Here is a 16,956-nt window from a genome sequence, read left to right as displayed (position 1 = left end):
CCAAAAAATCACAATGTGTAGATGTGCCAACACTGGCAATTATTCCCTAGGAAACCGTTTCAAAAAAAATTTATTTTTATTGTTGCTCAAATTCTATTGCGATCAAGACTGTTAGACAACGTTGCCACATATCATTTACCTAAAATTAGTTATTTATCAATAACTTTAATACAAATAATTTTTCTACTATTTTTACCTTTATATGTAACCACTTCTCTACCACACATCATTGAGTTGGTGCGCCAGTTTTTGAGCACGCTGTAGATACGATTTTACAATATTATACAGGATGTTCTAAACTCCACATTAGTATTGGAAGTTTTATTAAAGACAGTCAACTGAAAATTTTTATACAACTATAATCCGTCAGATCCTGATCAACTTTTTTATTTTAAATGGAAAGCTATGTTTTTCACTGTATTTTTGGGTTATTTTAATTATTTGAAAGGTGTTTTTATCAGCTTTCCCTATGCCTAAATTTTTGGATTTACATCTTTCACTTCAAAAATCAATAACTCTGCCGTTTTTAAAAATTTTGAAATCCTTTTTGGCTGATTTAAAAGTAAGGGTTTAGATCTTTTCTTTGGTGTTTTCAATTTTCTAAAAAAAAGTTTGAGCAAACCTCAAATGTTTAAGATTAAGTTTGCAGAAGTTCAAACACCCATAACTCAAAATTTTATAAAGAAATGTCACAATTTTTATTTCACTAAATGGTAGCGAATTTAATTCTGCATACATATGTATTAATATTCCCTATACTTATACAGCGTGTTAAGGAATGGTTTAGCAAAAATTTTAAGGTAGATAGAAAAAGACAAGACACATCGATTAAGCAAAATTTATGTAAATCAAAAATGCATAATTTTCCCAAAAAATCGTTCTGAAATTAAGTCCCAAATTTTGAAAACCGCGGAACTAGGATTATAAAAATTATCGTAAATTTTAATATTATTGACAAAACAGCAGAGATAAATTAACTTCTTGGTCCATTATGTTATTCTTATATTCCAATTTGTGTTTTGTTATTAAATTTTACGATACAAAAAACAAAAATTTTTGATACTAAGGAGCATGTTAGTCAGAATTTTGAAAAATTCTCAAAACGCCCATCCGCCACTATCTCCATTTTGTTTAAAGAAAAAATTAACTGCTAATAAACTACCATAAGTCACACAGTGGCTTAATGATCTTCCCAAAACAACACGTTCTAATATAATATTATTCGCAGACGATACCACAATTGTAGATAGTCACTGTGATGTTACATCTTTACATAATATTGCTTTATCCTCGGACAAAGATATCAAAATATGGTTTGAATCAAATAAACTATCTCTTAATAAAGATAAAACACAATTAGTCACATTTCCGTTACGGAACATTGATGAAACTTCAAAAGCTATTAAATTATTAGGTCTTTAAGCTGATAATAAACTTACTTGGGAAACTCATATAACTTACATTGCTAACAAAATAGCACAAAAAATGTACTTATTAAGACAACTACAAAAAGTTTCTCTCAAAAAAACAATTATCACGGCGTATCATGCCTTCATACAAAGCCATTTAATGTACGGTCTACTAGTGTGGGGGCATTCTTGTCATACGAAAATGCTATTTGCCCTCCAAACGTAAAAGTATCCGCATTATTAATAATTTAAATTACAGAGATGATTGCCGCAAGAGTTTCGCAGATTTGGAGGTCATGGCACTTCCGTCTTTGTACATATTGTTGTTTACTTTTTGTTAAAGATGACTTTTCACATTTTTCAATACTAGATCATGAACATTATACTCGCCATAAAAACTTACTTCATCATGAATTCTTAAGATTAAACCGCTCAAGAGACGCTGTTAATTATCATTGTTTAAAATTCTTCAATATTTTACCTTTACATACTCGTATATAAATCTTATCTTGTATAATATTTAAAAACGTGGTCAAAAAATTTTTAGTAAAAAATCCATTTTATTCTTTAAATAATTTCTAAATTTTCAGTATTACAAATTTTTACATAGAATAAATTTATATATTATGTTCACTTACATTGTTTCTGTCATTATACTTATTACTGACTTGTGTAAATGCCTATGTTGTATTTAACAACAATAAAGATTATGATTATGATTAACAGGAGGTAAAAAAAATGTCTGAAGAAAGTCTGATCATGACAAATTCACATACGAAATGTTACTAAGCCATTCCCTAACACCCTATATTTAACAGTTTTCAAGTTATTTGAAGTTTCGATGAGTCTAACGGAAAGGAAAACTAAATTTTCAGAATTTATCGTTTATTCTATGAGAAATATTCTTTGTCAAACTGTGGAAAATTATTTGTGGCTAGTAAGAAATTTCCGGCAATGTCAAAGAAAATCAACATAATTTTAAAATTATCAGATAGGTATAGGGAACGCAAATGCGTGCACAGGTCATTGTAGAATAAAATTTTCTTTCACCTAATGAAACAAAAATTGAAGGATTCCATTTGAAAAAATTGGCTTACAGCTTGTACAAATTGTCCAAAAATAACGTTAAGATTTTGGAGTTTTAAAACTTTTTTCCAATTTTGAACAAACTGAAGGAGAGATATAGGCTTTCTCTTTTGATTGGCTAAATACGCTTTCGAAAACTCTAAAAATGTGAAAGGTGCAAATCCAAAAATTTTTCAAGAAACCCTAAATACTTCGAAAACGGCTAAATTTAGGTGTAGGGAAAGCTGAAAAAAAAAGTGCCGCCATGTTGAAAAAATTTTCATTAATTAAGACCTAAGGTATTACACGAGTAATTGTATACAAATTTTCAGTTGACTTATCATTATTAAAACATCTAATACTTCGAATGTGGAGTTTAGACGGAACAACCTGTATAGGGAGTTCGGATTATCCATACATTACAGTACTTATTGTTTTCACAGAGCGTTTATAATGTTGACCTAGCGATTACTAGTCAACACAAGCTTTGTCCTGTTAAAATTTGAGTAAACTTAGATACTTCTTGGCCTATCCACGAATATGATAAATTTTTTGTTATACCACATCACATGGTTTTTTAAATAAATTTTATGTTTAAAATTTTATCACTCATGATCATGAAGTTACGACATATCTCTATAACAGGGTTTGAAATATCTTGTAAATATTAGTTGCGAAAATAATTTTTGAGCGCTGTTACTGTTCTGGCGAAAACTAGTTTACTGTTAAAGTCGTTTCTTTGTCTGTAAAAACATCAAAAAAATAACAATCACATGGAAATAACTTGCAAAAACATCTTGATTCGTTCTGAACATTTGAGGGCTAATTTGTGTTCAATTGTAAAAATTGCAAAAATTAAAATCTTTAAAATGTCTCTTGATATTATTTACAAACGTGACGTGATGAGATCAAATTAGCAACGCTAACTTAGTGTTTAATTTTTTCCCGAAATCAAATGGACCAAGTTTCAACAATAAAATACAAACCTCATCCAGTCGCTTCTTCGTGTCAATTTCCTTCAAAACGCTTCGGTTGAGTTCCTGTTCCAGGAGCGCCTTCTCGTTTGCTATTTTAGTTTTGTCCAAAACGGCTTCGGAATACTGCAAAGTGGCATTATCTAGATCACTTCGCAGTCCATTGATTCGTTCCTCATAATCGGAGAATCTCTTATTAGTGCTTTCCTCCACTCCGGTCATTTCCTCCAAACGTTCCTCCAGCGAATCAACTTCACTCTTCAACCGTTCAATCTCCTCAAGAGCTTCCTCAACTTCGCACTTCTTCACATAATTCAACTGATACTCGACTTGCAACTGCTGAATTGTGTTGCGCAAATTCTTAATTTCTTGCTCGGCACCACTTTGCATTTCATTAATTTTCTTCAACGATTCTTCCTCCAAAACCTTGACTTTTTCCTTTAACTGGTTCTGGTACTCGTTTCTCAGCTCCTCCTCCAGTTCGTTCATTTCGTCCTGTTTCTCCCGCAGTTTGGCTTCAAGTGTATTTATCTCATTTTTCGCAACTTCGAAAGCTTCTTCCGCCACTTTCGCAACTTTTAAAGCTTCAACCTTTTCCAATTCAATCTCGTTGATTTTATCCTCCAACTTTTTATCTTTCTCGTTCATATTTCTAAACTCTTCTTCAAGCGCTTGCACCTTCCTGTCACATTCGATTTTATCTTGCAGTGTTTGGGCCAGTTTCAGTTCGGTGTCATTCAACTTGATTTCCAAATTGTCCAATTCTTGCTTCAATTTACTGTTGTTCTTCAGCACGTCACAATAAGCCGACTCTTTTTCGTTCAATTTCTGGCTGAGTTCGCACACTTGTCGGTGCAATTCCAGGATTGTTGTGCGACTTTCATTAAGGACACTCTTCTTAGAAGCACGGGAACTTCGGTCTTCCTCATCTTCAGTCGAGTCTGTTGAAGTGTTAGCCGACTTTTTGCTCGAATTTGACTTCAAACTTCCATCCATAAGCCCGATACGAGCTCGTGAAACTGACCGGTCTGGCTCAGACCATGCTTCAGACTCCGACTGGTTCTCACTCTTGTACTTCAAAGTGGTCGAAGTTGTGTTCAAGTTTGATTTGTTCAAACCCTCGTCGTCTTTTTCGGACGAGATTTCCGTAAAGTTGTCACAAACGCTCATTTTATTCAACTCCACGTCGCGTAACTGGAGCTCATACTTCAGATTAATAATTTGTTGGCGCAAGGTTTGAATGATCTGTGCGTTATCTTCCTCATCTTTCTTGTACAGGTGGCTTTTGTAGGTCAGACTCATATTGGCCGGCAGTAAACTAGCCTCACTTTGGTTAGTGTCGTTCAAAAGACTTGAAATATTGGTGAGTTGGAGTAAACTCTTGTCTGGGTTAATGATCATGCTCATGGTGAACGTTCTGGACAAATCCAGGCTTTGGTCGATAATGTGACGTATTCTCTTGTTCTCCTTATTGCCCAAAAAGCCCAACACTGATTTCTGCTTCAGCAAAGAGTCGAGAAACACAGCCAATTCTTCAAGTCTTCGGCTCAAGACTGCACAAACTTCGTTCGCTTCCAGTCTCAACTTTTCGGATTTTTCTAATTCGTTTTGTAAATTGTTCTCGACACTGATCCCTCCATTCTGAATGTCGATTTCGATCCCAAGTTCGGAAATCTTCTCCTTGATCAGACTCAACTGTTTTTCCTTCGTGGTCAAGTCATTTCGCAACTTTTCGATTTCCGAAGCTTGTTTCTTTTGGAGTTTTTCAATTTCCCGATTTTTCTCCCAAAGTTCTTTATTGACGAGTCCTTGCAAGTCAGAGTTGCGTTGGACGATGATTCCGTTGAGTCGCTCAATCTCTTCTTCCTTCTCCTTCAGTTTTTCTTGACTGACTGTCAGTAAATCAAATTCGAGATCGACAATGTGTTCTTCCTTTTCCTTAATTTTTTTCACGATGTCTTCGTACTGCTGTTGCAATTTCTTCATTTGGTTGTCCTTTTCCTTCAAAGTGGCCGTCAAGATCTGGAAATTCGGTGTGAAAACAATCAAGAGTTTCGTTTAGCTTACTAACCCTGTTCTTCTCATCCAGTTCGTCAGTGAGCGCTTTATAATGCTCAATTAACTCTCCGCTTTGTTCGTCCATCGAATTCTAATGGAAACACAAGTTTAGTGAACATAAAACACCACACAACGGCAAACGAAAAATAAAACCAAGAGCCAAAACTTGCATGCGTTTATTGTTGTAACTTAATTACAGACAAAAATATTACAAGATCGAGGTGTACTACAGATTTGTATGTTCATTGTCTTTGTCGCGCCACCCACCATGCCTAGAAAGCAAGCTATTCAAGCACAAAATTCCACACCAAAATCCTATCTACAATAATCAATCTACAATACCTTTTTGGAAGAACAAATGCAAGAAAACATCACTTTGCAACTCCTACCATAACTACAAGGTAATCAAGCTAAACCGTCGCATTTTTTACTACCTAACGCCAAAGGGAAATAGTGACTGGGGTTGAGAAACATGGACGTTACGGAATGAACTCGATGTTATTTAGGTGGGTTTATAAATAGCCGAGCGTGGAGTAAATACTGGCTGAACTTTACGTTTCAAGCTAAGCGGATACAGAAAGCTAAGCGGAAAGGTGATTGCGGACCTGTTTTAAACGAAGCTCAACCATGGACGGGAACGGTAAATTAGTAGGGAAGATGGTGAATTTATTTTTAAGGGTTCTGTTCGATAATTTTACCCCAAGCATAGTGAGATAACGATGAAAGGCACTGAAAATTTTGAAGGGAACGTCAAAATGTCACTGATTTTTGAGACATTTGAACGTTCGCACTCTTATGTTAAAAAGACAGAATTAACAAAATGGCAAAAGTTAGTAGGAAATGTTAAAAAAAAAGTAGAAAAAAAGAACGGACGATTACACTGGTCTGCAAGGAAATCCTTGTTTAAATAAAAGTAGTATGGGTATTAAGATTTAAACGTGATTTTTTTGTTGTCACGTAGATTTAATTTCCCAAAATTATTTTTTTTGTGTTTCGTTATCGTATTTACGCCACTTTATTTTACTGAAAAATAATAATAATATAATTTATTTGTGGCAGTAAAATAGTTACAATATAATTAGTTACAAGAAAAATAAATAAAAAAAATACAACAAAATTAAGATTTTATGCAAGTTGTTCCTACCACAAATTGGACCAAAAGGCAGCAAGGCTGATCAAGGTTTTGAAACAATTTGGCAATAGATTTTAATTCCGGATGGACTTTACAAATAAAAACGATTTCAGTTGATGGGAAAATAAAAAAGCTGAGAGCTTTCAGGAAATCATTCGAGTTTTATTTTCAAAAATATGTGACGTCCTTTCAAATAACAAAAAATTTGACACTTTAAGACTTCTTTACTGAAAATCTTGCGATAGAAGATATCAGCAAGAAATATTACACATAGATATGAAAGGGAAATAGTCAGAAGATCGTCAGAAGCAATGATAGCATATTTTTGTTAGTTATAATTTTACTGGAAAATATGAAAAGGCAATAATTACAAAGAAAAATTAATATGTGACTAGTTTTTAGAGTTTTGGAATGAATTGTAAATTTTTGTCGCAATCATTAAATTTACATTTATAGTATTAAGTAAATCAACGATTTATTTAAAAAATCTATTAAAAAAATACCTAGATTTTGTTATTCAGAAGCATTAAATTTTTAATAATATTTTTAATAATAACGTAATAAGGAATAGTTATTTTTGCAGACCAGTGTAATTTATCATGAATGAATTACAGTGGAACTTGGTTATAACGAACCCGAACAGTCAGATATAATCAACAAAATTGAAAGTCCTATTTTAATCTCATATTATAGAAACAAACGAACCTCACTTACAACAAACACTCGCTTTTAACGTCCAATTTTTAGACAAAAAAGCGATTACAAAAAAAATACATAACCCGAAAACAACAAGAACGTTAAGTACAAACAAAAATAAAAAAATAAATAGAATATTTGCCATATTATCATAAAATGTATACCTACGTAATTATTAGAATTCGGATTTCTAGCATTTTGTCATTTTAATGGGCAGCGTACATATTTTGTCGATGTAGACAAATTAAATTTTTCTTTTTCAAATAAACCTTATTTTTATAATTAATTGCTAATTTGGCGTTTGATCCTAAAAAAATTTGCTATTTATATGCCAATTTTGGTAATTTTTAAGTTTTTGAAGTTTTTAATATTATCTAATAGTTACAAAAAGACTATAATTTTTCGAACTTTCATCATTTTGAGACCTTGTAGAGAAAAATTTGACGAATGAAATTCGGCCAAGTTGAAAAATCTTAGTAATGAGCTCAAAACGCAACTTTAATATGATAATTTAATAAAAAACACTTATTTTAAAAGTAATATTATTATATAAATTTTAAATATTTATAAATAAAAAATAATAAAATAAAATATAAATTTATATAAATTGTGTAAATGAATTAGAAGTCATTTTTAGAGCAAAATCTTAGTAAGATGCTATTAAAAAATGTTAGAAAAATTAAATACATACAATTTCGAAAAAAATATTCTTGAAAAATGCTCACATTTTTAAAGTACTTGATAATGTACTAATTAGTTTTTTTTCATAGTTTTGTTTTTGTTAGCACTGAGTATATTTTTAAGCATATTTTCAGATTTTGAGAGTTTTTTGTGCATACTAAATTTATTTATTATTAAAATATTTATTAAATTTGAAGCTTACTTCCGCATATTTCCGTCATTTTTGTGTCAAAAAGTCCGAAAACTCTAGTAATTGTGTATCTTTGTTAATAAAATAGATTAATGCTTTATCTCTATCTCCTGTTTCTATTTCAAACATTTTAGAACTCATTTAACTTGAAAATTACTGCGTAAAACGACGTTCGGATAGTAACGTTCGATTAAAACGAACAGATTCTAAGTCCCTTGGGTGTTCGTTTTAACTTATAACCGGGTTCCACTGTAGTATTTTCAAGTAGAAATAGCAAGAAATGTGCAACCCTCAAATCAAGTACATCAGCTTAAAACTTTATTCAAAGAAAACACATTCGGACAATAAGTAATAAGATCACTTTCGAACTCCACGATCCTCAAAGGCTCACCACACACGAGACAATAGCAAGTTTTGGTAAACATTTAAACTTATTTCCTTACAACGTACTCGACAAACTCGTGTGCATATTTTTAACATTTGCCAAATTTAGCGTTTCTAAGTATTGAAACCAACGTGTAGAAAACATCTTGAACTCGACCTGTACAAATATTCCGGTTTAAAAGCGTAACATTAGAAATTGGAAGCAAATCTATCACAGTCATGCAAAAAAAGCAATGAAAACCGAGGCCTAACACCCCTTACGAAGTAGTACCTCATTGGACAAAGATTCCGGTTGTCTCCTGTCGCCCTTTGCAGCCACCTCTTCAAGTTCCCTCGCCAACTCTTCGTTTTGCTGCTTCAAGGTGGTGATTTCGCTGTCGGTCTTGTTTTTCGAATCGATCATGCTCTTGATTATCTTACAAGCCTTCATTTGTTCGGCTTTGAGTTTGACGATTTTCTGGTGTTGGGCATCGCGTTCGGTCTTCAATTGCTCGATGATTTGCTTAAGGTCGAGGTTATGATCGAAGGGGAAGCTGACAGAGGGTGAGGGTGAGGAGGTGGGCGTTACTACCGGCGAAGGGAGTGTTGGAAGAAGGTTTGTGTCTTTCGACGGAGATCCAGGAGATGTTGCTGGTTTTTGAACTGAAAAGGAATCGGCATCAGTATATCCGAGGCGGCGGCCGGGACTCTTAGACACCACAAGGTCCTGACTTTTCTTCAGTTCGGCCAAAGAGGCCTCCAGTTTCGACTGGAGGTCGGCAATTTTCTGCTCACTGCTCGCCCTCAACTTTTCGTAACGCTTCCGCTCTTTCTCCAAATCGGCCGAGAAGAGGTTTTGCCGTTTGCGGAACTCATCGTTCTCCGACGATAATTCGCTCACAATCTGCGACTTTTCCTCGAGCTTCTTGTGCAAGCCTTGGCACTTGGCCCTGGCCTCCTCCAGTTGGAAACTCATATCTTCGAGTTCATGAACGCGATACTCGAGTTTTTTCGTCGCTTCGTCCAACTGGGATGATAAACTTTTGATTTTTGTATCGTTCTGATCGAGAATTATTTGAATTGCGGCACTGTTTCCCTTTTCGTTTTGCAGCTGAAACACAGAGGAACACTTTAACCGCGCACCACAAACACACACAAAAACAAATAGGAAAAACCACCACAAAAAGAAACCAAAGAGCTATCATAAAAGAAAATACCTCTTCCTCCAGTGATTTAATTTTATCTTGAAGCTCTTTGAGTGCACTTGGAGTGTCTGGTAAACTGAATGCCTGAGATGCATAGTGATCAGATGCGCCAGATTGGGTCCTGGCCGACAGAATCTCACTTTCCGCTTTAGCATCCTTAAAAAAAATCACAATGACCCTCTTCCACAATCTTTTTTACATTATTTTTAAATGGGTCGCAGTAAAGTGAACAGTATTTAATTCATTGTGTACACTACAATGTTACAATCCGTAAAATATTGTTAAGATATTAAAATAAAAAAAACAAGTTTATGTCTTTGTTGCTTAAAGTACCAATTTTTGAATTGTACAACATAATATATTACAACGACACTAGAAGTTTAATGACTAATTAAGAGTATACAGTAACACATCTGGTAAAATGATTAAAAATTGCTTTGAGTTTTCACAAATTTATTTCCAGAAAACTTTTGACTTTGTGCCAATTCAATAATACAGGGTACTCAAAAAACGGCGCACCAACTCACTAGTAGAGGTTGTTCCAAATCTCGAACTGACAGTGACATAAAAGACTTTTGAAATTTTATTAACCCACTTGGTTAAGAAAATGTAATACATGGGCGTGCATTTTTTCTCTAAAATTTACTTAGTTCTCATTTTAACATTCTTAGACTTTGAGAACGGGGATACGTAGAAATATCACTATTATTATTAATAATTCGTTCATTATTCTTCATAGTAAGTATCTTACCACAATTTGTTAAATACTAACAGTAGGTTTGAAGAACACTGTATTACGATGCCTATGTTCAATTTTTTTTCAATAGTAAACATAATTATGTTTAATGCCAAATGTCAGTTCGCCACCAAATTTGGAATAAGTTCTGCAATGGCGAGCAAAAAATTTCAGGCATCTTTTGACATAATCTTTCTTTCATTCTTTTTGACAATAAAATGACAGAAGTGCTCAAACTTTGCATGTGTAGATTACGGAAAAAAGCTTAAAAAATTCTTAGTTATATTCTAAAAAAATTGAAGTTGCAAACTTATTTTGTACTTCATCAATATTCATTATTTTTTAATATTAGGTTTCACAATATATTGACGAATTATTATTTTTGAATTTACTGTCAGTCCCTAGCAGTTTTTTGAAAAAAAAACATGAAGAAATCAAAATTTGAGGATGTACTAACACTGGGTATTATTTCCTAGGAAAGTGCTAGGAAACCGTTTCAAAAATAGTTTATTTTTATTGTTGGTCAAATTCTATTGCGATCACGAATGTTATTAGAGAATGTTGTCAGATATTATTTATTTAAAATTTGTTATTATAATAATAGGGTAAAGTGCATAGTTACTGGACTGAAAAATCATTACTGCCTTCAGAATAAAGATATAATCTGTTGGGGAATGGTTTAGCAAAAAGAAGGTAGGTAAAGAATGGCAAAACGAATCGATTAAATAAACTTTTTATTATTGACAAAATGGCAGAGGTAAATTAACTTCTTAGTCCACTCCATAATTCTTTTGTTTCAGTTTTTGTTTTTTTAATGTTATAAAAGTAAACAAAAAGAAATTTATGCCAGAACTGCTGTTCGAACCTCCCATACAAATGATCATGGTGGCTACGATTTTGAAAAATTCTCAAAATTGACTGTTAGTAAACTACTCCATACCACACAGTGACTCTCAACAGATGGGTTAATAAAAATGTTTATAAAGAAAGTATGCACTTTTTGGAAAATGATATGTAAAAAAAATTGTGCCGCTCTGCTCAATTGAATTCTCCCTCAATAAATGTCAAAACCGTCAGTTGTGAAATTCCCAAATTAATTAATTCTAAAAATTTCGTTAAAATGCAACTAAACGGTTACACTGTGCAAGAAAAAGAGAACACTTTTATTGTCGTAGTTTATTTCCGAATTAAAGACTTAATAAATGGAGAATGATAATATTCACTGTCTAAATGTCTGCCATTAATTCTATAAAGCCGCATTTCTGATTTTACATGGGAAATGCACAGACGACTAGATGAGAATCATTTAAAAACACATTGTACAATGTGTTCAAAAATGATTGTACATCAAGTCGACTACGGAAATCAAATTCAATGTTCTGCTGTATCTAAATGACTATTGTAGTTTCTGAGTATTGTCATTTCTGTCAAATCTTTGAATTGGCCTTTTACTCATTATTTTGCATCCTTCGGCAAAGTTGTGTCAAGTGTAGAATTTGTCTTGATTTGTGTTTTATATTTCCGTAATTTTTGTAGTTGCGTATTTTTTTGTTTTTGGATTTTAAACCTTTTTCCATTATCATTTTGTCAGCATTCACAATTTAAATTAAGCGGCACATTACGTTCACATTTCATATGTGACTTGATGAACAACTGAACACATTGAATTTTTATTATTAAGTGCAATAATTTTAGTTACTGACCGGTTGAATAATTATAATTTCATTTCTCATTGTCATTTCTCTACCACTTTCAATAAGTTGGTGCGCCGGTTTTTGAGCACCAAAAAGAGGTACAAATTTCGAAATAAAAAATTAACTTACAAGTAGCTGCGTCTTCAAGTCTTCAATTTCTTGCTGGCACTCCGTCAGCATCTCCTCCTTTTCGGTTACCAGTTTCTTGTGCTCTTCATCTTCCAACTCCATTGCCTTCACAGCTTGACACAATAAATCATGCTTTTCCTGCACTTCTTTTCTCAAACTTTCCACTTCAACCTATTCGCATAACATTACCCCAAAAAAAAAAAAAACAAGTCTCTCCAACTCACCATCAATTCAACGTTTTTCTTAACTACATTTTCCTTGTCTAGATTAAAATTGACACCCATCCGTTCTTCTAAAAAATAAATCCTGAGTTTGAGATTAAAATTTTCCTTTTTGAGATTGGACAGCTGCTCTTCGAATTCTTTGACCGACCTGCCGCGCAGCGGTCCACCAGGTGATCGCAGACCCATTGAATCTATAAGAAAAAATTACGTCGTCAAAACTCAATTAAGCCTATAACGAAACTGCTTTCGCTCGCGCCTTCTGTTTCGACATCGTCGCATGATTCGGACGCTTCGAGTTCGCACTTTTCTTCCATTATCGTGTTTTCAATCACGGCTTTGATATATTCTTTGGCCATTTTGCCTTCCAGTGGAGCGTTGCTCAAATTAACAAGGACCCATGAAGCTTATGATGGACAATTTTACGGACAATTTACAATGGTGACATCGAAAAATTAGGTATGCGTCAAAAATAACGTCAAAAACAAAAACAAATGTAATTGCTCAAAAAAAGTTGGTGGTGGTTGGTGGCAAGGGTTAGACAAAAAAAGGGTGCAACACCATGAATGTTGTTTATAAATTAGAACACCGGTGCCCTGGTTCTCGAACACAATGAAGAAGGCAATTACGTTCTTTTGAGGGTGTGTCTGAAGAAATTTATTTCGAGGAGAATGCTTATTAATAGGCTCGGAGATGGGATCTGTCGAGTGTGAAGAACTTCCGGGCCAAGCCAAAAACACCCTTCAAGATTGCATCTGGAAGTCTGTATTTATCATTAAACCTTGTGTTTTGCTTAATACTTTGCAAAAAGGTAGCTATAGTTAAAATTATCCAGTGTTTGTGCAAGTGGATAAACCGATTTAAGATAGGTCGGTAAAATTTACGATTAAACAGCACATCCGCTTCTATTTTCAGGATAATTTCCTATTTATGGGACATTAAGAAAATAAAAAAAATCATTTTATAAGCCTTTATTTTTTCATTATTCTTTTATGTCAGTCAGTTGATGAATGAAAAATTTAGAAATATCTGTAGTATCCGTTAATTCCATAGTAAGGGTACGGGTATCTATACACGGAATGAATTGGATGTTCCGGGAGAACCACAACAGGTGTTGCAACTTTCTTAACTTCTGGTGTTTCAACAGTTACAGAATCTTTCGATTCCTCGACTGTTTTCGCTTCAACAACGGGCGTTTCAGGCACAACTGAAGTGACCGGAAATAATGGTAGAGGAACAGGTTCGGGATATCCATGTAAAATGAACCTGTGTCCTACAGGTGGAAATGGGGGGAAAGGCACAAAAGGTAAACCTCTTTGTTCCCTGATGCTACCAGATTCACCGGTAACGGTGGTTTCAAGTACAGGGTGTGGTAAAAGATCAGCATTGGCAACGGCCAAGAAAACCAAAACGTAAAAAGATTTCTAAAAGTATTACATAAAAACAAAAACAAAATTACAAATGACTTGACTTACAGTAAGCATTGCTGCTGTCGATGTCTGCACTCGAAACAAACTGATGTCAAATGCCCTGATTTTTGTATTTTTATATTCAAATTTGTCGCCCGTGGCTTAATTATTATTTAATATCAGAGATGATAAAAAACTCGCTTGTTTTAAAAATGAATTTCATATGAGTAAAATGCGATATTAATGATGCTCTATTAATAATTATCGAACTGCATTTCACTTTCAAGTTTATTTTTTCTACCAAAAACACCAAGTTAATTATTATACCGGGTGCCCAAAAACTGGCGCACCAACTCAATGGTGCGTGATAGAGAAATGTATACAGCGGGTTAGGGAATGGTTTAGCAAAAATTTAAAGATATAGTCGATTTTTTTTATAATCAACTGTCTAAGAGCTGTCAGGTTGGCATTATCATAGATAGTAATTTTTTTGAATTAAGGTTAATGTATTTTTTTACTTGGAAAATTCAATTTCCAAATTTTTCAAGTTGTCTCCAGTTTAAAGCACGTACAACAACACATCTAGTTATTTCAGACCACCTTTAGACTAACGAATTAACGATTAACACTATCGTCCAATTTTCAAAAATGTCAAATCTGGTGGTCAAAATGTCAAATACAGAATACAGCAATTTCAAAAGTAGTTGGTCATAAACATTTAGGGTGATACAGTCTGGTCTTTAACAGAATTTTGACACTGACAGTTGATTATTTAAAAAAATGAACTATAGATATTGAATGACAAAACAAATCGATTAAGCAAAATTTATGCAAATCAAAAATGCATAGTATTCTCAAAAAACCGTCTCAAATTTTGAGAACCGCTGAACTAGAATTATAAAAATTAGCGCAAATTTTAATATTATTGTCAAAACAGCATAAGCAAATTAGCTTCTGGGTCCACTACGTTATTCTTCTATTTCAATTTGTGTGTGTTTTGTTATTAAATGTTACGACAAAAAAACAAAAAATTTTTCTGCCAGGACCGGGATTCGAACCTCCCACACAAATTAACATATTGGTCACAATTTAGAAAAAATCTGGCCCATTTGCCACCATCTCCATTTTGTTTAATTAAAAAAAAATAACTGCTCATAAGTTACCATAAGCCACACAGTGGCTCTCTACAGGTGGGTTAATAAAAATTTCTGAAGAAAATACGCACTTTTTGAAATATGATACAAGGGTTTTTAACTCATCTGATCCCGGCAAATTCACATCCGAAATATTGCTAAGCCATTCCCTAACCCCTGTACATATAAAGGTAAAAATAGTAAAAAAATGTTTGCATTAAAATTATTGATAAATAAAAATAATGTGGCAATGTTGTCTAACAATCCTGATCGCAACTGAACTTAATCAACAATAAAAATAAATTATAAGTTATGTTTAAAAAGGTTTCCTAGGAAATAATCCCCAGTGTTGGCACATATAAAAATTGTAATTTTTTGATGGATTTAAATTTTTCAATTATAACAACTGCTGGTCTGATAGAAAATTTAAAAATAATTATTCATCATTGTGTTGTGTGAATCATAAGAACAATTGAATCTAATGAAAACTAAAAAAGACTTGTAGCTCCAGATTTTTGAATAATGACGAGGAATTTTTTGAGGATTTTCCCGTAATGTACACATACTTATCAACAACGTACCACTGAGTTGGTGCGCCATTTTTTGAGCACCCTGTATAATATTTCAGCCATTCCAGTAATAATGCCACTTGACACAAAACTTTTCAAAATAACTTTAGTATGTGAAATTTCTTTCAAAATACACGATTCGTTTTATAATGTATTTTTCGACAAACAGTTTTTTTGTTGTGGATTTAAAATGGGAGAGAATAATCATTCAAATTAGTAGGATATAAGCGCCGATGTCGTCACAAATTCGGTTTAAATTCTCACGTTAGATGGCGCCACGGTACGGTCTGCAAGCTTTTCGCTAGATGGCGCTGCCGTCAGTCAGCGCCGCCGCCGCCTTCAATCAAAGATGGCGCTGCTGGCCTCCATTTTAATTTTTTTTTTTTTATTTTTTAAACTTCCCGCCAATATCAGATGATGATGATGATGATGATGATGATGATGATGATGATGATGATGATGATGGCCGACCGACCCGACCGACGCAACACACCACACACCCCCGCGCGTTTGCGAATTTTGGGGTTGTGAAATTTTTGGTTTTTGGGGTTGTGAAATTTTGAATATATGATTTTTGAAATGTGCAATTTTGAATACATGAAGTATACAAAACATGCTGTATTGAGTTAAGCAAAATATCAGAAAATCACGCTTGTCACTAATAACTAATAAAGGAAAGTCATTATTTTATCGATAAGGAAATCGAGCAAAACATGCTGTATTGAGTTAAGCAAAATATCAGAAAATCACGCTTGTCACTAATAACTAATAAAGGAAAGTCATTATTTTATCGATAAGGAAATCGAGGTTAAAATCCTGATTAGGATTATTATTTTTTTTGTTTTCAGAAAAAAAAACAATAATATGTAACACATTATGTATTTATAAAATAATATTTTACATTAATATGAGTATTTTAAAAATAATATATTAAAACAAAACAACATACAATATATCATATATTTACATACGGTACAAACGAGGTAGGTAGGTATAGGTAGGGTAGGTATAGGTAGGTTTTTTTTATTTTTTTTATTTTTTTTTATTTTTTTTTATTTTTTTTTTTTGTCAAGCCGAAGGTTTTTTTGCGGGGGGTTGAGAGAGGTGATCTGGTCTGTGTCTAGGATTTTCCCCTAACAACCCCCCAATAACCTTCGGCTTGACTTTTTGTTTTTAGACTGGCTAATAATAATAAAGTTAAAAAAAGATTATGACGACGTCTAACAACAGTGGTGTGGATTTTTGGACTTCTGGAGATCGTCCTCTGTCCTAAAGCCTGAATCCTGTTGATG

At 33.4% G+C, this 16,956-nt stretch overlaps 2 protein-coding genes and 1 long non-coding RNA gene across 10 annotated transcripts in view; all 3 read right to left on the bottom strand.

The window, feature by feature from the left end:
• LOC660470 (centrosomin) overlaps window positions 1-16,956 on the bottom strand; it is a 56,744-nt gene that overhangs the window by 1,572 nt on the left and 38,216 nt on the right. For 4 of the 7 annotated variants that reach the window (XM_064356965.1, XM_064356964.1, XM_064356967.1 and 1 more), the window contains 6 exons: window positions 12,557-12,747; window positions 12,333-12,503; window positions 9,786-9,929; window positions 8,861-9,679; window positions 5,520-5,597; window positions 3,461-5,470 (listed from right to left, as the gene is read on the bottom strand). In XM_064356965.1, the coding sequence (XP_064213035.1) occupies window positions 3,461-5,470; window positions 5,520-5,597; window positions 8,861-9,679; window positions 9,786-9,929; window positions 12,333-12,503; window positions 12,557-12,747 (3,413 nt within the window). Of the gene's footprint in view, window positions 1-3,460; window positions 5,471-5,519; window positions 5,598-8,860; window positions 9,680-9,785; window positions 9,930-12,332; window positions 12,504-12,556; window positions 12,748-12,797; window positions 13,041-16,956 lie in introns of those variants that run through there. The other 3 variants (XM_015978126.2, XM_008192926.3, XM_064356966.1) reach the window with 3 other exon arrangements.
• Window positions 5,667-8,011, bottom strand: LOC107397549 (uncharacterized). Of its 2 annotated transcripts, none has more exons than XR_010334392.1 (2): window positions 6,112-8,011; window positions 5,667-5,778 (listed from the first exon to the last, which is right to left on the bottom strand). It is a non-coding gene; the product is annotated as an uncharacterized LOC107397549 (long non-coding RNA). The 2 variants fall into 2 exon arrangements; XR_001574634.1 differs by lacking the exon at window positions 6,112-8,011 and adding an exon at window positions 5,849-6,105.
• Window positions 13,510-14,783, bottom strand: LOC660532 (uncharacterized). The gene is made up of 2 exons (XM_971256.5): window positions 14,029-14,783; window positions 13,510-13,977 (listed from the first exon to the last, which is right to left on the bottom strand). The coding sequence occupies exons 1-2, from the start codon at window positions 14,035-14,037 to the stop codon at window positions 13,573-13,575; spliced, it is 414 nt and encodes a 137-aa protein (XP_976349.1). The 5' UTR covers window positions 14,038-14,783; the 3' UTR covers window positions 13,510-13,572.

Source organism: Tribolium castaneum, chromosome 5 (genome assembly GCF_031307605.1).
Source record: "Tribolium castaneum strain GA2 chromosome 5, icTriCast1.1, whole genome shotgun sequence".
NCBI lineage: Eukaryota > Metazoa > Arthropoda > Insecta > Coleoptera > Tenebrionidae > Tribolium > Tribolium castaneum.
The sequence above is the reverse complement of the archived record's forward strand: the minus strand, read 5'-3'. Positions and strand labels throughout refer to the sequence as shown.